Source organism: Gambusia affinis, linkage group LG01, assembly GCF_019740435.1.
Source record: "Gambusia affinis linkage group LG01, SWU_Gaff_1.0, whole genome shotgun sequence".
NCBI classification, from domain to species: domain Eukaryota; kingdom Metazoa; phylum Chordata; class Actinopteri; order Cyprinodontiformes; family Poeciliidae; genus Gambusia; species Gambusia affinis.
Genome location: NC_057868.1, coordinates 38,745,763 through 38,767,010, shown reverse-complemented (window position 1 = coordinate 38,767,010; position 21,248 = coordinate 38,745,763). Strand labels below are relative to the sequence as shown.

The 21,248-nt window shown below is 39.5% G+C and overlaps 1 protein-coding gene across 4 annotated transcripts in view; it reads right to left on the bottom strand.

The window, feature by feature from the left end:
- Positions 1 to 646: 646 nt before the first annotated feature.
- The window catches only part of lima1a (LIM domain and actin binding 1a), a 36,600-nt gene continuing 15,998 nt past the window's right edge, over positions 647 to 21,248 (bottom strand). For 3 of the 4 annotated variants that reach the window (XM_044124395.1, XM_044124413.1, XM_044124404.1), the window contains 8 exons: positions 15,261 to 15,635; positions 6,520 to 6,589; positions 5,325 to 5,398; positions 3,689 to 3,754; positions 3,409 to 3,460; positions 3,230 to 3,291; positions 3,001 to 3,134; positions 647 to 2,224 (listed from right to left, as the gene is read on the bottom strand). In XM_044124395.1, the coding sequence (XP_043980330.1) occupies positions 1,369 to 2,224; positions 3,001 to 3,134; positions 3,230 to 3,291; positions 3,409 to 3,460; positions 3,689 to 3,754; positions 5,325 to 5,398; positions 6,520 to 6,589; positions 15,261 to 15,635 (1,689 nt within the window). In that variant the 3' untranslated portion in view covers positions 647 to 1,368. Of the gene's footprint in view, positions 2,225 to 3,000; positions 3,135 to 3,229; positions 3,292 to 3,408; positions 3,461 to 3,688; positions 3,755 to 5,324; positions 5,399 to 6,519; positions 6,590 to 15,260; positions 15,636 to 19,129; positions 19,280 to 21,248 lie in introns of those variants that run through there. The other variant, XM_044124422.1, reaches the window with a different exon arrangement.

Below are 21,248 nucleotides of genomic sequence, written 5' to 3'. Positions count from 1 at the left end.
TATTTAAGATGTTGAAATGATGAAAACAGAGATTTTGTTTTTCATCTTCAAAGTATTTAAAGATATTTAGCCAAGAGGGCCACATAAAACCAAATGGGGGACTAGATTTGGCCCACAGACCTCGACTTGCTTTAACTTCATCACTATGTTCTCAATTCCTGAAAAACTGATCTTTGGATTATCAGGAATCCCTTCCAAAACAATCAAGGCAGCTTGTGTACTTTTTTCCTTCCACCCAACGTTCTATTAAAACGGCTTCTTTTAAAGAAAACACTTTTTGTGAACAAGTGAGCAGTTCTGCCCATCATAATCCTTATGTTTTTTTGTTTTGTTTTTTTAAGAAAAACTAGGTTTTTAATTGAACAATGGATTAACTGAGTAAGCAAATAAACTTCTGCATCTGTAACTGCATAGTTTGTACACAAGAGGGCGCTGAATGAGTGGTACTTTTAACACGTCAGTAACTAAAAACGCATCCAGAGATTTATTTAAGATACAAATAATGTTTTTTTCTACCTTTTATCCTCAGATAGAAAATGTTAAGCAGTTGTGAGCAGAACTGTCCAAAATACCCAAGTTCAGCAAAATTAAAGTTACGATTTGTGAAAAAGTTTTGATGTTTTAATCAGAACTCAGACACAATGACTTTGTATATAACAATTTATTTAAACAACAGTTGGAGATTTTCTCCCCCGGCTTTAAAAAACAAACCATCATCGTTACATCCAGGTATAAATCTTTAAAAATAGAAACAAAAGATACAAAGTGACAAAAGATGAAGACTAATTCAGAAAGCTGAGTGTGAGAAGCCGACCGACCCGCCACAATAAGAGCTGGCAGAGCTGACGCACTGCAAAAACATAAAATCTTTAAAGTGTTTTTGGTTGAATTTCTAAAGAAAAAATCTGTTCATATATTTTAAATAAAAACCAACCTAAAACGACCTCATATTTTCCTTAAAAGACACATTTAAGTAAATAATTCCTTAATATTGATGAAAGACTAAGTTCCTTATATAACGTGTAAAAAATTTCAAAAGTAAAATTGCTATTATTTTAGGAATTATTGACTTAAAATAAGATCCTCTATCTTGATGAAAAGTTACTATTGAGTTAGTTTTGTTTTATTTCAAGTATACTGAGATATTTGCATTTGAAACAAGACAAAAATACTTGGTAATATTTTGTTTTTGCAGTGCGCTTCAAGCAGATTACTGAACATTTTAGTGAAACAGAAACAAGTCGTCCAAAGATTTTTAAAATGATTCACCAAATCTGAAGAAATGTTTTAAAACGAGAAGTTTATCTCAGATGGAAGTGGTTCAGACTGTTCAGAGGCACATGGCGAGTAGAAGAAGAAGAAATCACTTTATACATCCTCCTCTTCATCCTCCTCCTCCTCCTCCTCCTCACCGTAGCATCTGTTCCTCTTGATCATCTCCTCCACGCTCAGCTCCTCCTCTTCCTCCTCTTTCTCCTCGACTTCGTCGCTGTCCCAGAATCCCACGTCCTGAGACGACCGGCTGGCCTCCACCTCCTCTTCGGGGGAGGAGACGGCCGTCACCTGCTCCTCCTCCATCTTCTGTGGCTCCTCTTCCTCTGCTGCGTCGCTCTTCATCTCCTCGCCGGAGCTGCTCTGGACGTCCACGCAGCTGTCTTCAGGGCTGTCCTCAGCGGCGGCGGGACTCCGGCTCCGATCGTCGTGCGAGAAAGCAGCACTGCGCTCCTTCAGGGAGGAGCTCTGCAGCAGCGAAGGCGAACCTCGGTTCTCCTCTTCCTCTTTTTCCTCCTCCTCCGGTGGCCATTTTGCTTTGATTGGCTTCAAGGCGGCGGTGTCAGCGACGGGCTCGCTGCGGCCCGGCGCCTCCTCCGGCTCCGTTTTGGGAGGCCAGGAGATCTTGAGGCGGCGCGTTTCCGCGGGTTTGTCCGACTTCTCGGGCGTCGGCTGACCCAAAGCCTCCATGGTGGCGGTCAGAACCAGAACCTTGGCCAGCGGGGAGTCCTCCACGCTGGGGCTGGACTGGTTCGACGGCGGGCTCTGCGCCTTGGGCTTGGTCCCCGGGCTGGACCGGTCCACGGCCTCGTCCGCCTCACCTTTGCTCTCCCAGAGCTCCTTGTGCGGCCGGTGGCCGAAGCCCTCGTCGTAGTTTCCTTTGGCCTTGAACAGCTGGCAGAAGTGAGGCTTGCAGTAGATGTTGTTGTGCAGCGAGGCGTAGGTCGCCAAACTGGCAGGAAAGAGAGAAAAATTAAAGGAAAAAATAATATTGGGTATTATTTTAGAAAATAAAAAAAATAACTCCAGATTTTGAGATCATCTTGTTTTTCTAGAACATGTTAGAGATTGAAAAGTCAAAAATTTCCTATTAAAAAAAAAAAAAGAGGAAATTTTCAACTTTTGTAGCTCATACATTTCTCTCTTTTTTTTAATTTTCAACCTTTCAAACTCAAACTTTCCCTTTTTTCTAGAAAATGTTTGAGCTGAATCTCAAAATGTTTGAGATGCTTTCTGGTTTTTATGTTGCAAATTTTTAACTTCTGGAGCTCAGAAAAAAAAAAATTTTCCTCAAATTTTTGGGATTAATCTCAATTTCAGTTTTTTGTAGGAAATTTTACTTTTCAAACTCAGAAATGTCAGAAAATTTTGGAACAAGGAAATTCGAGTTTGATTAGACAAAAATTGAGATCTCAAATTTTCTAGAATAAACTAGGACATTTCTGAGTTCAAAAAGCTGAACAAAAACGAGGAAGTCTTTGTTTTTGTGTCATTTCATGGTCATTGGTGCAGCGCCCCCCGCAGGCGAGGAGGGGATCAGGTTTGACATGATGCAGAGAGAAAATGTAACATGTTGCCATTTTGGTTCCCAGTCAATCCGAGTCCATCAGGTGTAGTTTTACCCTACAAACTCTACCTTTAGGTCCTAATGTGTCAGTTTCTTTTAAATCTGAATGTTCTAGGTTTTAACACCCTTAACTGTAAACCTTCTCAACCTTCATTCCTCACCTCAGCTTGGTGTTGCAGTGTGAACAGCGGAAGCACGAGCTGTGGTACACGTCCTTGTTGGCCACCAGCCTCTCAAGAGGATAAACCGTCTTCTGACACGCCACACAGGTTTCTCTCACAGGCAGGTGGAAGCTCTGCACACAGAAAACATCCAGTTGGCGGCCATTTTGCTTTGATTGGCTTCCTTCGCGTTGGATTTATGTGCTTGACATTCGCTGAGTGGACTCACCTTGGGGGGTTTTGAGTGAGAAGAATCTTTCTGACCAGAGGACGGAGTCCCTGGACCAGAGCCTGAGGGGACACACAGTTTACCAATAAGATAATTCAGAATGACCACCAGGGGGCGTGATTTTCACACTCAGAGGGTTTCGATTTTGCAACAGTTTCAAAACAAAGCAGGGGAATTACCGTTGCTTTCTGGAGTAAAGACTCTCCTGCCGTTTGGCTCAGAATCCGGACTCTGAAAAACAAAAAAATAAAATTAAAATATCACAACCGATTTTAATGCAGAAAACATCCAATGTACCTGAGATAAGACAGTGGAGCTACACTGCAAAAAAATAAAATCTTACCCAGTATTTCCTAGTACACTTAAAATAAGACAACGCAAACGTTTGAAAACTAACATTTTGATGTTTAAATGACTGCACTTGGACGCTAAAGCGAGATGGAAAGATTGAAATCTCACCATTTCCAGAGAACATGGAGGGACGTTCTCCTTCTGTTTCCCAGCGAACCCGTCCAGATGATCGCTCTGAGGGGAAAACAAGAGGTGAGAGGAGCTTCAGATACCAAACACTCCACATGAAACATCCATGTGAACTAGAGTTTAGCTTGATTAATAAAGAATTACCATGATGTTTTCTGAAAACTGTGTGTGTGACCAAGGGGTCACATGGGGTAAAGACTCATGGTCCCTTTTGTAAATCTTTTGGTGGGTTCAATGGGTTTTTTAAGATTGTCTGTAAAACATTTTTATTACAATGATGTGAACATTTTTTCAAAAGACTGAACTAACTCCCCCTCAGCTCAGCTAGCTTGTGGCTAACTCTCCTTCAGCTCAGCTAGCTTGTGGCTAACTCTCCTTCAGCTCAGCTAGCTAGTGGCTAACTCTCCTTCAGCTCAGCTAGCTAGTGGCTAACTCTCCTTCAGCTCAGCTAGCTTGTGGCTAACTCTCCTTCAGCTCAGCTAGCTAGTGGCTAACTCCCCTTCAGCTCAGCTAGCTTGTGGCTAACTCCCCTTCAGCTCAGCTAGCTTGTGGCTAACTCCCCTTCAGCTCAGCTAGCTTGTGGCTAACTCCCCTTCAGCTCAGCTAGCTTGTGGCTAACTCCCCTTCAGCTCAGCTAGCTAGTGGCTAACTCCCCTTCAGCTCAGCTAGCTTGTGGCTAACTCCCCCTCAGCTCAGCTAGCTGGTGGCTAACTCCCCCTCAGCTCAGCTAGCTGGTGGCTAACTCCCCCTCAGCTCAGCTAGCTTGTGGCTAACTCCCCCTCAGCTCAGCTAGCTGGTGGCTAACTCCCCCTCAGCTCAGCTAGCTTGTGGCTAACTCCCCCTCAGCTCAGCTAGCTGGTGGCTAACTCCCCCTCAGCTCAGCTAGCTGGTGGCTAACTCCCCCTCAGCTCAGCTAGCAGGTGGCTAACTCCCCCTCAGCTCATCTAGCAGGTGGCTAACTCCCCCTCAGCTCAGCTAGCTTGTGGCTAACTCCCCTTCAGCTCAGCTAGCTAGTGGCTAACTCCCCTTCAGCTCAGCTAGCTAGTGGCTAACTCCCCTTCAGCTCAGCTAGCTAGTGGCTAACTCCCCTTCAGCTCAGCTAGCTAGTGGCTAACTCCCCTTCAGCTCAGCTAGCTAGTGGCTAACTCCCCTTCAGCTCAGCTAGCTTGTGGCTAACTCCCCTTCAGCTCAGCTAGCTTGTGGCTAACTCCCCTTCAGCTCAGCTAGCTTGTGGCTAACAACCTTTCAGCCAGTAATTGCCAAACAAGAATAAAAAAACAAAAAAAAAAAAAAAACTTGCTTCTGTTAAGTTTATTCCAATATTTTTTTTTTTACATGCTCAACATACTGGATCAATTGCCACAAAGCTTTAGTAGTAATAATTCAGGGCTTGTTGGATATAATAACATTCATTCACCTCAATATGCTGCTGCTAATAATAATAATAATTTATTAACCACCAGGAATGTGTGAATTATTTGATCCCTTATTGCTTAATCCCCGATCAGTTTCAACACTTTTTTTTTTTTTTTCCAATTCCAATGTTTATTAAATTTTTCTCCTCCACATGCCAGTAGTTTTTGGAGGCACCAGCAGGATAAACATGCATACTCACATCCTGTTTGGAGATGGCAGCTTTGTAGAGAGCCATCCTGTCACGGAGAGGAGTGGATTCAGCAAGACTTCCATCTGTGGAAGCACAGGAATAAAATGTTCAAGTTAATTACATTAAGACCACTTTGACATGTCCAGTTTTATCCCTTTAAACCAGTAAAACATTACAGTTCCTCCCTTTCAGGCATGGAAAACATCACATATTTAGCTCTACATTATCTGCTCTTTTCCCCCCAGTTGAGATCCTGTCAGGAATGTTGCTCAAGATAAAAACAAGGTTATGATATTGTTTTTCCTCCCAGTTCAGACTGAGTGCAGCACCAACAGGAACACAAGGTCAGCAGTTGTGGAGGAAAGCAGGATTTTGGGCCGTTTCCTGTCCCCATTTTAAGCAATCTGCTGATAACAGAGCACCATTTGTCACCTCTGAACCCCCTTCTGAATTTTGGGAAGGATGTAATCCATCCGAAGGAAGTGAGGAGAGCACAGATTTCCCAGAAAGTTCTACAGAGTTCAGAACTTCAAGAGAAGATTTCACTGGATCATTGCAGGCACATAAAAATGTCCTGGGAAGAGTTTGACAGAAACTAGGTCTGGAGCGATTAATCGGCTTAGTCGTGATTAATCGATTGTCAAAATAGTTAGCTAATTTTAAATTAGTTGATTATTTCAATAACAGATTCATCAAGACCAGTAGAGCTGAAAATGTTCTGAAAAGTTGTTTTTTCAGCAAATGGCCTGATTTTAGATCTGTATACTCCAGTTCACGATTAATCGTCGAGTGGAATATACAGGCCTAAAAAGAGGCTATTTGCTGAAAGAAACTAAATATTCAGAGCGGTTTCAGCCCTGCTGGTTGTGATTACCGTAATCAGTTATTGAAATAATCTTCAACTAATTTAGTAATCGATTAATCGTTAAATGGAGTATACAAAAAAATAATGTCATTTGCTGAAGAAAAATAAAGATTTAGAGTAATGGTTCTGGTTTTTGGAGGTGCAAAGATTTATTTTACAGGAGCATAAATAAAAAAACATTTTAAGAACACAGGACCATGAAGATTATTCAAAGAACTGAAGCTCCTCTCCAGTTCTCCAGCTTTTACTTCTGGGATTTTCTTAAAGAAACGCAGGCGAACATAATTCTTAGGTCAAATTTCCAGCTATAACGATGATTAACAACAATTATCCTTGTACCTCCTAGTAGATGGTCCATGTTGGAGGAGTTATCGCCGGCGTTTCCTCGACTCGTCTGCTCTTTGGATCCCTGAAAGAACAAAACAGGATTGTGTTAGACGTTAGACGGCGAGTTGAGCGGCGACGGCAGCCGTTTGACCCTCACATGTTTCAGTCAGATGAGCAAAGAGACGGGAAGCGACTCCGTCTGCCCTTCCAGACGGATTGATTCAAAATTAGACAGAGAGAAAAAAAAGAAAGCAAAAGATGAGTCCAGAACAACAGAGGTGAGATCAAGTGTTTGCTGGTCCAGTTCAAACCAAGCCGCTTTAATCCCCTTAAGAGCTCAGAGACACAGACGCCCCATCTGTCCAGAGATGGACCCAAATAACCTAAATTAAACATTTTTTGTTTTAGTTCAACCCCAAAGTTCACTGAAAAAAATTCAGGTGCAGTGAGACTGACGTGAGCGCATACAGCAAACAATTTGTGGGGAGTTTGTTTCAGTCTCAAACATTCATTCAAAGGAAAATCTTTTTGGTCTTTTGTTGAGAGCAAATATCTTAGTACACCTGAAATAAACCAAAACTTTAAAGTAACTTTTCACCAAGAAATAAGAGCTTGTTTCAAGTCTAGTACATTTTCATCAATATTTAGGAATCAGATATAAAGTGGAAAAAACGTCTTTGTCTACCAGCAGATCATGTCATTTATAACTAGTACTTTCATGAATATTAAGGAATTATTGATTTAAAACAAACTCCTATTTATTGCTGAATAGTTACTTGCAAGTTACTTTTGTCTTATTTCAAGTGTACTAAGATATCTGCACTCAAAACTAAACCAAAAATACTTGGTAAGATTTTGTTTTTGCAGCAAATGTTTACAGTTTCACTGCATACTTTTACACAAAATGTTAGTAAGATTTTGTCTTTTTGTGCATGTATTTGTTTAAGTGAGGTAAAATAGTGCTGCGTGTGTTTAAGTCTCACATTCACTTTATGTGTATTCTGGGTTGTGCTCAACTCTGCACCACAAAAACAAAATCTTATCAAGGATTTTTGTTCCCGTTTCTAGTGCAGATGTCTTTGTACACTTGATACAAGACAAAACTAACTCAAAAGTAATTTTTAAGCAAGAAGTAGAAGCTCATTTGAAGTGAATAATTGCTTAATGTTGACATTTTCTAGTTCTGAGAAAAATGTTGGGTTCCACTGGAGATTATTTCACTTCTTGCTAGAACTTTCTCATGAATACTAAAGAATTACTGACGTGAAACAAGTTCCTGAAAAGTTACTTAATTAGTTTTGTGTGATATCAAGTATACTGTTATTTGTACCAGAAACTCGTATCAATATTAAGGAATTATTGATCTATAATGACCTAATGCACCTGCTGGAATAAGTTTAGTCACTTCAAGTGTACAAAGACATTTGCACTACAGATTAGACCAAAAATACTTTAAGAATTTGTTTGACATTTAAATCCACACGCCACAAATTATCATCTGCTTACATCCGTCTATGCAGTTTCTCTTTTGTTCCCCAGCGGTCTGACTTCGATCTGCTTGAATTAAGATGCTTGTATTGTGCAACTTAGTGGAAAAATCCAGCATGTCTCTGAGGCATGCACCCAACAAGTAGAGCTGTGCATGCAGCGGTCGGCTAATAAAACAGGAAACGGTTAACGTGGTGAGACTAAGCTCTCCAAGGTGATCACGCTGGCCTCCCTCCAACGCTGCAGCTCAGATTACACAACAGAGCAAACCGGCGTCTCATCCTCCGTCTACAAGCATCACATGTCCGACACTCGCTCGGGAGGATTGACCCCTGACCTCTGAAGCCAACGTTCTGCGTCTGAGCTCCATTCCGGCCTCTGGTTTGCACACCTGAGCTGCTCGCTGAGGGCGTCTGCAGGCCGCGGCGTGTCAGGCTGGAAGGAATGGATGAGCTGGAGGTGAAAGTACGTCTTGCATAATCAAAGTCCGATGAGCGTCAACTTGTCTGGAGCAGAGCAGCATGTCGCTCGTCTTCGACTCTCTGCTGTCAGCAGTAAAACTTTGACAGTGAAAAAAGTACAAATGGTTTTGGTTTCAGGACATCGTCGGTCCGATTGATGGTCAGGTTGACGAGGTCGGGTCAAGAGGTCAGCAGGGAAGAATCAGTCCACAAAGGGCTTCAGTTCAATAAATGGTTTGATTTTTAAATACATTTAGAAACATTGTGTCCTTATAAATCCTTCAGCAGGAAGGGAAGAACATTATCAATGAGTTAATCGAAAGTGAAATGATCTTATTGCTTGATTATTTGATTAGTGACCATTTTCTGAAAAGGACCGAATGTTTTTCCACAAAACAAAATGGAGAAAGATAAATAAAAATTTAAATTTAACATTTTGTCAGCAGCATCAAATACAAAAGACTAGATTTGAGCTCAAAACGTTAGAAATTTTCTAGCAAAAATCTCAAATTTTAAAATTTATTTCAGAAATCAAAAAGAAAAAAAAGCAAGAAAAAGTAAAAGATTTGGGATTTTCAAACTAATTTTCTAAAAAAAAAAAAAAAGAAAGAAAATTTTACGTTTTTTATAGCAAATCATCAATGTTGAGCTCAGATATTCATTTTTTTTTTCTGAGATTAATCTCAAGATTTCTGTTTCAAAAGTCAATTTTCAAAATTTTGACTTTTGAAAATTTCCAGGTTTTTTTCTAGAAAATGTTTTAGATTAATCTAATTTTATCTAGGCAATCATTGCCTTTTGGAGGTCAAATTTCCATCCTTTTTCTAGAAAGTTTGAGATTATCGTAAAAGTTTCTGTTTCGAAAGTCAATTTTCAAATATTTGACTTTTGAAACTGAAATTTCCAAGTTTTTTTCCTTATAAAATTTCTGAAATTAATTTTTTTTTTTAAAATTGGAGTTAAAAGAAAAAACAAAAAAACATTTTTGAAATGCAGAAGTTTTTCCAAAAAATGTTTTAATCAGTTTTTGGGTTTTTTCCCCCAGGAAATTATCCCCTTTTGGAGCTCAGATTGTCTCATTTTCTTTGTAGAAAATTTTTGTGTTTTTTGGTGGAAATCGACTCTTTTTCAATCTACAATGGTCCAATAAGTCCGTTGTATTTCTTGGCTTTGTATTTAGAATTTCTGAAGAACAGCAGATCTAAAGCAGGAATTAAACTGAAGACAACGCCAGAACAATGGATCAACTCCAGAGGCCCGGGTGGAGCTCCGGTGGGCCGACAGCGGGGGTCTGATGATGGTTTGCATGCATAAACACACGGGGGGTGTCAGTGTAAACAAGCAGCACCGGCCAGACAAAGGATCCGATGCTAATCCGAACCCATTAAAGCTCTGCTACAGACAGACAGACAGACAGACAGACAGACAGCTCCCCGCCTCGCATAAACACACAGTTTACTCCGAGCAGAACCACAACAAAGAGGTTCAGTCTGCAGACGCAGCAACGCTCCCTGATAAAAAAAACCCAACTGATAAAGTCCAACAGAGGAACTTTACAGAAAGAAAATCACAAACCTGAGAGAGAAACACAATAGCTACCTTCAGCGCAGACAAAGCAGGAGGTAAAGCGGCGAGGAGGAAGCGGGTCGCTGTGGCTCTGGTGGAGATGTGGGTTAGGGTCTGAGCCGGACCGGGAGGGAGAGGAGACGGGGAGCAGGTGTTCAAAAGGAGGGAGTGGCTGAGGTGGTGTTATTAAAATGAAACCGGCTTTAGAGGGAATCAGACTGGGTGGAGGGATGTGGGACAGGAGGAGCAGCTGGTACGGGGTGCGACTCTGGGAGTAATGGAGGGGAGGAGACGGGGTCCGTCAGGGAGGGAGGAGGGCCACTCAATTTCAGAGCATCTGCCGACTCCATGCGGAGAGAGAGAGGGGCGAGAGAGGGGTGTTTAGATAAGAGGAGGAGGAAGAGCAGACGAAGAGTCTGGACCCAAACGCTTCAAAAATGATTACAAGATCTTAGCTGCAAAATCCAGGATCAAACGAGTTGATTTAACCAAACACACTGCAAAAACACAAAACCTTACCAACTATGTTTATGTAGCTTCTAGTGCAAAATATCTGAGCACGCTCGAAATGTGACAAAAACTTTAACTTTTCAGCAAGAAATAGGAGCTGGGAAACAAAAATCAGGAACTGGAATTAAACTGGACCACAGGAAAGACGACTTCACTGATTCAACGCAGAACTGGAAATATTAAAATAAACAAACTTATGCTGCAGTGACCAACAGCGACCAACGCCTCCTTTTAGTCAAATCATTATTTACGGAGAAATCTTAGGACTAAATTAAGATGTTTGTTTTAAATTACGAGAATAAAGTTGCATTATAAGCAGAAAGAACACAATATGACCTGAAGAAAATTGTAAAATTACTGGAAAAGAAAATCTTAGCTACCAAGATCTGACGTGATGAGCTTGTTTAGTTTGTGATTCTTTCAAAACTATTTTTTGTGCAAAAGTTTCAAAATCTTGCTACTGACAGTTTGATGCTAACAATTTGACAGACTACCAAATGTGTTCAGATTAAGTAGTAAAATATAACTTCACTGTGTGTCACAGTCCACATTTTAATTTTTTAACATTTATTTTCCATGTAGGAGTCGTTCATAAAACGACCAACTCATATTTATACAACTTTATTCTTGTATTATGACTATTCTGCTGTTACTCTAATAGTCGTAATATTTAAGTATTTTCATAATATTCTTCTAAAAAAAAACTTCTAAAATATTTTATTGATCCCAAAGACAAATTAAATTACTGACTTTTATTACAAATATTTTTGTATTACAACTATTTTCATATTAAGTTTCTTGCATATCGCACCATTTCAGTAATAATACAACTACTCTTGCAATATAACTATTTATGTAATATTACGACAAAAATAGTAATATGAAGACAATCAAGTAAAAGTATTATTACGTTTTAGATACGATTTTGTGCCAATAATATGCCTATTCTCGCAATACGACTTCATTTTCCAGCTTTTTTCTTGTAATATTTGACTTTCCTCACAATATTACGACTTTATTCTCATAATTTAAATATTCCTTCCTAGCCCCAATATGCTCTCATAACTATCCGATGAGTTGATTCAAAAAGACCAGAGCGGGAAAGAGAAGTTACAGGTGGTACCAAAAGCAGCACCAGAAGGGCAGGACGGCCGGAGAGGAAAAACAGGGTTTAGATTGACGAGGAGGGAGAGAAGCTCAGGGATGATTGATGATGAGGAAGAGGAGGAGGGGCTTTTCTGGCCTTAGGAGGGGGAGGAAGATGGTCTGAAGAGGCAACAGATCAGCTGTCTGCAGTCAGGAGCCTGCAGCATTACATCATCCACCCGCTGAAACTCAACAAAGCAGCAGAGGGGTTCGGTCATACAGTGGAGGCCATTGTGTCGATTGCAAACACTGATCTGGATCATGGAGTCCAAAAAAAGACTTTTAGCAAAAAGCCTCCCAGACCCCGCAGCGTGTTCCCAGCTAATGTTTCAGGAGCCTTCATGGGAGTTTGGTGGGATGTGGAGAGTAAAAATCAGGAGTCAGGAGGTCAAATACGGACAGAACAGAAAATTATGACCAAACTAAAGTATCATCTGCATATACTCTAATCGATTAGGGCCAAAATTGTTGACAAAACTTGTAAAGTTTTTTTTCTATTATTAAAGATGAAAGGTTTTATTTGTTGCTCTAATTCTAAAGCAACATTTACCTTGCTGTTTTGTAAACTTTTAACTCAATAAAAAGTTTTTGTTAGCGGCTTAAGAATTATTCAAGAGGTTTATATTCATGCTTTTACTTTGAAGAGGGTGAAGACTGTTCCATTTCCAGATTCAAATTTACTGTTTTGCTGCTTGCAAAATTGACAATTATCAGTACACACTATAAAACTGAAATCACGAGTGAAAGGTCCGTTCCAAAGAATCACTTCCTGAAACGCATGTAGTAAGTTTGACCTGTTTGAGGGCCAAATAACACAAGTCACTGATACATGGTGGGTGCTAGCGCTTTAGCCAAGTACCATGTTTCTACCGTATTGTGCTTTATGTTTAGTTCTTTAGTGTTGGCACAACTAACAGGTCCTACCACTGATTTGGAGTGACTACCTAAGATATAAAGACTAACCACTGTGTTCGAGTCGAGGGTTAAAGTCATTTCTGTAGCTTTTTATTTTCTCACAAAAAACACTGAATTACTTAGAAAACATTCCACTTTCTCATTTCTACAGTCCGGAGAGACAGTACTTTGTTTCTAAACCACAACTGCTATAAAACTACTGGATATTAAGGCTAACCTGGCTTAATTCCCTGTATCTGAGTCACATTCTGCTGATGCCTGGAAGGAAAAATCTGTTTCCAAACCTTTTGCCATCTCTGAATCAGCCTGGCTTTGGACCCTGCAGTGGAAATGTTCACAACTGACAGGTGAACGAAAAGGTTTCAACAAATTAAGCTTTAGATGGGGAAAAACACAAATATCTCAAACTAAGTTGGGTTAGCTTTAAGTTGCAACATTTGCAAAAACCTTGCAGACTTTCCAGTTCAGAAAACCACATAACCTACAGCGATAATACACCTAAAGGGCAATTTACCTAAAGGAAAACATGCAGGAAAGACTTAGCATATAAATAAAAGATCTGACTAAAGATGCACGCATGTGTGGTCATGCATAGTTTATCTGATTAGTTGATCAAGACTTTATTTGAGCCACCGCCGACCGGCTGCAGAAGTTAGAAAAACCACCAGCATTGCACCACGTTTCTACATCTAGAAAACACATGACCGGTTGGTAAATTCCTCCTTTTTTATGCTCAACAATCAGCAATTAGCGGCCTGAGGGAGCGTGAAGCAGGAGTCCGAGATGCTGGTTGTCAGCTGAGTCGGGGTGTGTGTGTGTTCAAGCAGAGTTCCAGTGAGTTCATGCTTTCAGCACCATGTGACCGAAAGCATGAACGCACCGGAAAGAGCAGACCTCTGAAAAAAAAAAAAAAGTAGTGATGCTTCAGTAAGTGAAACTCCATTTTTAGCTTCAGGAAAACGTGAAACGTGTCTCACTTTTTAAATTACTTCCTGTCGACTCTTGTACATACGGTTTGAAAGCTGGATGAAGGATTACATCATCTGTAAAACGTTGCTCTGACAAGGAGAGAGTTTTGATCGGGTTTGGATTGAATCAGAGGTGTATCCTTCCTTTTTAAAGCGCGTGGGACGTGAGCTGTTTTAACTGGGTCTCTTAAACTCAAACGTAAAACTATTATATATTCTCTACGTTACATAGTCTCTCAAGAAAAGTTTAAATACGATCTGAAATTTAAAAAGTAAACATTCGTATACTTAACCACATTTATTGAGCTTCCATTTTGGTCTCCAGTGCTTCTAAAAACACCCCAAATACTTAAAAATAAATAAATAAATTTTTGGCACTAAGTTAATGTTTTTTATTTCAAAAACCTTCTGAATATAACGTCACAAATCAAAAGGCACTGCGCCTTTAGCCAACAACCCCAGCACTGCTCTCCCTGTTACCTAGCAACCAAAGCTGAGCTCCAGCAGATTTGGTCAGCTGATTTTCCTGCTGTCTGCTCTGTACAATGGCTGCTGGAAAAGATCAGCGTGTTTACTTACCATCCAGAAATCCAGTGACGTGCGGTGAGGTTCATAGCTGGTGAGGCACTGACGTCATCAGAATCAGATTTGCAAATAGATGCATAGATTGACAGCAGTTTACAGGTTATGTTTCACTTCTGCATCCTTACACATACAAACTGTAGCTCACAAAACACACATTTCGACATGGATGACTACATTACAACAGTTGTAATGTAGTCATCCATGTCGAAAGTCGGGATAAGCGAGAGGAAAAAAATCACTATCTCTATTATAATCTATCGCTGCACTTGACTTGCTTCGAATCGTTTAGCCTAGCTCGCTGTCACTTACTCGGCAGTTGAGGAGTGAACAAGACTAACGCCTGGGATCTTGAGCGCCCTGCCATGAGGCAAGAGAACTGCCTGCCTCACCTCGAACCTGTTCTCTGCCGTTTATAATCGCTCATTACACGAAACACGTTACACAAACACAGTTGGTGACAAAAAGCACTGTACATTATATACATAAGCTAAATTATTGGAAATAAGTTCACATATTAAATTTGTTTAAACCATTTTATTGACGCCGTACAGCAACATGCTCTCTCCGCTTAGCAGCCAGCGCAGAGCCAGGGGTTGCGCAATCCAAGGTGAGGCAGAGCTCGCTGCTGCCTCACCGGCATCGCTTCCAAGCATTTGAATGGGAAAATAAGAAAATTCAGCGATTTTGAACAAATAAAAATCGAAATTGGTGAAGCTACATGAAAAATAAATATTTTTTAGTACAAACCACCGGATGAATATAACAATTTAAATTACTTTATGATTATATATTTTCTTTCTTTCCATGATGGCTGGTGAGGCACTGCCTCACCTGCCTCCCCTGACCGCACGTCACTGCAGAAATCACTTGTTGCATTCTTGTTGGTTCTGCAGCAGGCTCTACTTTTGCTTTTCAAACACATACAGTGGTATAGTTGTGCGCCACTATACAAGTGTAAACGTAAACTGACCAGATTAAAATCTGATTATTTAAGAATAATTTTATGCAAAACAATGACATTAAAACATTTTGACCATAATAGGTCACCTCCAAGTGAACACATGCGCTCATGTCAGTCTCACTGCAGATCGACTTGTGAGGGAAAGTGACTCACCTTGTCGGGGGAGTCTCCTCTCTCAAACATCATCTTCAGATTGTTGATGGGAACGCTGGGCTTCTCGATGTCAGACGTCCCAGCTGCTGCGGCCTCCTGCTCCTCCAGGTCTCTGCCGGACTTTGCCTCCATCTCCATTGGGTCTTCGGCCTCCTCCGTCAACGGGTTGGTTCTGGTCTCGGGGAGAACCTCCAGAGAGGATCCTGCAGCTCTCAGGACCTTCGTTTGGACCTGGGAACGGGACGTGGGTTTGGCGAGCGGCGATGAGCTGCTGTGGCTCCAGGAAGTGGACAACGGCTGCTGCTGCTGCTCCCAAAGTTTCTTTAAAACACTCAGATTTCCACCAGACAGAGAGGATGGAAGAGGCTCCACAACCTGCAGACAGCAACAAAACCTCCACTTCAATCAGATCACTTTGTAATGCATCATCTGATTTAAGTATTTAACTATTAACACAAAACACTACCAGGTTACTTTGTCTAGTTCCTGGTGTAAATATCTCAGTAGATGCAAAATAAGGCAAAACTAACTTACAAGCAACTTTTCAGCAAAGATATAGCGGCTGGATTCAAGTGAATAATTAGTTAATGTTGAGGAAAAAGTTCTAGATTTATTGGCAGATTATTTCACTTATAAGATGGGAAAATATCTCATTATAAATTAAATAATCTGCCAGCAGAACTAGCACATTTTTATCAACATTAAGGAATTATTTACTTGAATCAAGGCGCTATATCTTTGCTGAAATGTCAGTTGTGAGTTAGTACACTTGAAATAAAACTAGGATATTTGCACCAGAGAGTAGACAAAAAATAATTAGTAAGATTTGTGTTTTTGCATTGAAAGTACACCAAATTATTTCTGAAACAAAAACTTAATCCTAATTCTGATAAACGTCCAGGTTGTAAAAACAAGAGATTAAATTAATTTTTTTGTTGTTTTTGAAGAAGTGTCAAGCTAAGATTTTTATTCTTTACTAAAGTTGAAATATTCAGAGAATAGAGTATTAATTTCATGAGAACTCAAACACAAAAAGCTGAAAATTAGGAATGTTGAGCATTTTGTGCAGTTATACTTCTGTATCACTTTCACAAACAATGATTATTAATAGATAATTAAAAACTTGTTTGTTTAACACATTGGCATCAAATTATTAGCAGGATTTTGAAACAATTGTGCAAAGAAGAATTTATTTAGAAGAAAAAAATGGTTACACCAGATCTTGAATGCTTATAAAAATAACTTTTTGATGTTTATTCTGGTAAAAATGCAAATTTATTTGCTAATACGAGTATATTTTTGCAATATCCCGGTCTTATCAACAGAAGGGATGATTGAAATAAAAAACACTTTTAGAAATGTGTTTTTTTTTTTTTAAAGAAATAAAAACCCAGAAACAATTAAAATCTTATCTAATATGATATATAAAAAAAGATTTTTAAGTTCTATCATCCAATCTTGAAGTGAATCAGCAGAGGAGAAAATTTGAATTCTCCCAAAATTTTGGCGAATCAAACTTGATCCAACCTGAGGGTTATTTTTTTAAAAACTAGATCAACGATAGTTTAACGGTGAATTGCAAAACAATAACATTTCCCATCAACTAAACACAGGAAAATCAGGAACAAAATACTCCAGACCAGCTGCAACTTGTCCTCAAACTCCATCATTCAAGAATGATTCATAAGAATCTGCATCTCTGTACGATCTCCACCGTGTCGACACACGTTTTACCAGAGCCAGTCGAGATCAACAAGGCAGAAGAGGCCAAAAGTTAATTTATAAACCCGATATAAACCTAATTTATAAACCCGATATCAACCTAATTTATAAACCCGATATAAACCTAATTTATAAACCCGATATCAACCTAATTTATAAACCCGATATAAACCTAATTTATAAACCCGATATAAACCTAATTTATAAACCCGATATAAACCTAAACTGAGGCTGCCGTAGGAGCTCCAGATCCAAGGCCGTCATTCTGTTGGAAGGAGTCAATATTTATGTTTCCAATCAACTCTGATCAGCTCACCTGCTGAAGAAAAACATCCGAACTAAAGCTAGAATAATTGATTACCTTAGCAATCAATTATTCTAATTGGAAAACTGGCATATTTAACCACTTAGGGTTATTTTATGGGGTATTAGAAATGCATTTAGTTGCAGCTCCAAAGATAATTTCTAGATTTTAGAAAAATAAATGTAAAAAATGTAAGTAAACTTGTTGAATTTATCGTACATTTAAAACTAAATTCATTTAGATAAGAATAAATGCTTAAAATCGAAACATAGAATTCCTTTCGCAACGATAAAAAAAATACTTTTACATAAAAATTTCATCCCTTTCTTCTGCTCGACTCATTACAGTGTATTTATGATCCGTTGATTGTTTTTTGATTAAATAATAATCAGACAGCAAAAGGTGCTCAATGGGAGATTTAACAGATTTTGAACAAAGTTTTAAGAACATTTACAAAGTATTTTTTTAATTTCTTAAATTACAAAATGTAAATTTTTTGTACATTTTTGGTTTAATTATTGCTCTGACTATCCTGATTTTTCAGTAAATAGCCTTTTTCAGTCTGTATACTCCAATTAATTAATTAACAGATTACCAAGTTTGTTTGATTTCAATAAAATCACAAATGAAATCAATTCTTTCAGCTCTGATCCAAACATCATGATGCTGCCACCGCCATGTTTTACAGTAGGAGGGATGCATTAAGGTTAAGCTCCTTTCCCATGTTCTCATGTCCTCCTTTGCTGGTTTAAAAAAAATAATAAAATAAATTATGACCAAATGTGTGGCGTTCATGACCAGTAGTTGCCATGGCAACCCACTGGAGGAGCTGCAGAGATCCACAGCTCAGGTGGGACAGAGTCACCATGTCCCTCCTGGCTGCTTCAATGATTGGTGCAGTCAGTCTCGGTTTTGGTTTGCAGCTGTATCAAACTCTTCCCATCCTCCATTTTTTCCTCAGAACAGCTGGATCTAAACCGAGATTAAAAAATACTCAATTTGTTGCGGCAGATTGTGGGAGAAACCATGAATAATTCGACTTCTACTTCACATTTCTGCACCACTTTGTGTTGGTCTAGTCCCATAAAACCCCGACTGGAAACACACCGAAGGTTGGGTTGCAACATGAGCGAGTATTAAACATCCCCAACATGCTCCCGCTTTCTTTTATTGGCCTTTTTAATTCTCCTGCTCATCTGGACGCCATTAAAAGTTGCAGCCGTGTGTAATGATCATGCAGAAAACAACGTTTAAATACTTTTACTCTGCAACATACTGAGCTAACTGCATTGTTTCCTCTGAGTATGTTGCACAAAGACGCTCTGGCTGCAGATGTGGAGATTATCAGTGAACAGATGACGCTGCAGCATCTCTTAGATCAACAAAACCAGATATTATCTTCATATCAGCTTCAAATTACAGCTGTGCAGCATTAAAAAGACAACTTTCAGAAGCACACGCACTCAAACGGAGCAGAGAGGCTCATTTTTCTCAGCCAGCTAAACAAACAAAACAGTCCATCATGACTCACTATCAACCCAAATCTTGGTAGACAGAAATCCAGGCGTCAGGGTTCGGCTCGCTCAATAATGTTCATCAGCGTTGGACTTTCACCACCTGATTCTCTAAAAGCAGCTCAAACTTTAGTCAGAGTTTGCGAAAAGGAAAGTCTGCAGGGGAGGAAAAGACATGAAGAGGAAACAGAAACCACAAACTAAAAAGTCAAAGAAAAAAAGCTGTGAGCTGCTCAGCATGACTTTGCAGCTGCAAGACTTATTTAAAAAAAAAAGGGGCAAAAAAGGAGAAAAACTTTCTAAGAGATGGAAAGCAGAGATGTAAAAACCTGTGAGTGATGCGGACGCCCCGGCTGTCCAGTTCCCAAAGAGTGGTCGTGTAAAACACCGTGTCTGTGGGAGGAAAACGCCACAAGCCGCCCCAGATGTGAAAGGCTTGAGAAATGATCAGAATGAAGCAGCATGAAGCAACTCGCCCACCCCCTACAACACACAGGGAAGAAGGAAACTGAAGCGCGGGGGAGGTGAAGGCAGGCAGAGGGGAGAAAATCAGAAACAGAGACAGTCAGTGAGGAGAAAAAAAAGTCCAGGAAATGAGGAAAAGGTAACGCTGGAAACCTGGAGGGGGGGAAACAAAAACAGCAGAAAAACTCCAGGAACAGCAAAGATAATGAATCAGGATGTTTGATAATCCTCCTTTGGAAATCATTTAATTTAAACACAACGGCTTCGGACGGGAGAAATGCCAGAAAACAAACATAAACTTAAAGTTAAATGCAACCATGATCTGCAGAAAACCTTTTCCGTTTAGGTCTCTAAATAAACGTGTTGCTGTGAGATTAGACAGATTGTGCTGAAATGGAGAAAACCTGCAGTTTTCTAAACTTAGTAAAAAAATTCAACAACCCATCTGTGACTTCTTCAAACTTCAACAAGATGAGCATGCATAATCCCCAGACCGAGTTAATCTGCCTCAGTCAACGCTGCACTGCAAAAAACTAAATCTTACCAAGTATTTTTGGTCTAGTTTCTGGTGCAAACATCTTACTACACCTCAAATAACTAAAGTAGCTTTAAGTAACATATTATAGCAGCTTGTTTGGAATAAATAATACCAGTAACACTTTATTTGAAGCGATGTGCATAAGACTGATGCGACATAACTGTGACATGACGCCTGTTATGAACATGAAGGAGTCTTTATGACTGTTGTCATGAAGTGTCATTCGCTAAATAATGACACTGAAAATGCAAGATTGCTTTAAAAGTTGCATTAAAAGTATTAACTTGGTAAATAATGACACTTTTATGCAATTATGGTACTTAATGGACTTTTAAAGCAACTTTGCATTAAAAGTGTCCTTATTTACCAAATGACACTTCATGGCAACAGTCAGACAATCATAAAGACTCCTTCATGTTCATAACAGGCATTATGTCATATTTATGACAGCGTCATGTCAGTCTTATTCACACCTCTTCAAATAAAGTGTTACCATAAAACCTTCATATTGATGAAAAAGTACTATAACCTGGAAAAAGTGTTTTGTTACAAGGGAAATAATCTACCAGTACAACTACCGTAGTACTTTGATCTATAAAATGTATTTTAAGGTTTGTTTTGAAGCTCAAGAGTTTTGTAGCAATAATTAAACCGATCAGAACAAAACCGTTCAACTGGAGAAGAAACCTCAGCTGACCCGACGATGGGCTGATTGTGGCTCAGCTGACAGCCCACAGGCCGAGCTAGCGGTGTGCAAAAACGGATCCGTTTCAGGACGGATTTCACTCTGACGCGAATCAGCCGGGTGAGTCAGAACCACAGAGGTTGAGGGAAGCGGCCATCTTGTTACGGGGGAGACTTAAACTGGAGTGCAGCTTGCGTTTGCAGAAACGCGGCTTCACGTCGATGAAGAAAAAGCTGTTGGGAGTCAGCGACCCCGAGGTCGTCGGACTTTGAGCGTCATCAGCTGCTTTTGAAGCAGCACCATTGGTTATCATTTTATCAGTCATCTTAAAACAAAATGTTTCTCGAAGTGCAGCCCTCAGAAAAGGGAAGATATAACAAATATATATTTTTTTAGTCATAAGTTTTTCTGATTGATATTTTTGCATACAGAACAAAAATAAAACAAACATGTTGTATGCTCAATGCACTTGAAGATGCATGAGAACAAAGAGCACATCCCAAACTTTAGTATATTTACTATTTTTTATTAAAGAAAAAAAATGAAGGGGATTTGCATTAAGGCAAAAAGACTCCGTTAATTGTTGCCATTTAGTCTCATTCATTCAATTTTCCACTTTTCATTTAATCATAACATTCTTTTCTTATAAAATAGAATCTGTAATTTAATTAAGAAACAAGTTAAAATGGTTTATTTATCTGTCCGATTGGCTGCCAGTCAAATTTGTGGAGCTAGCAAAGCTGCACTGCAAGGACATGAA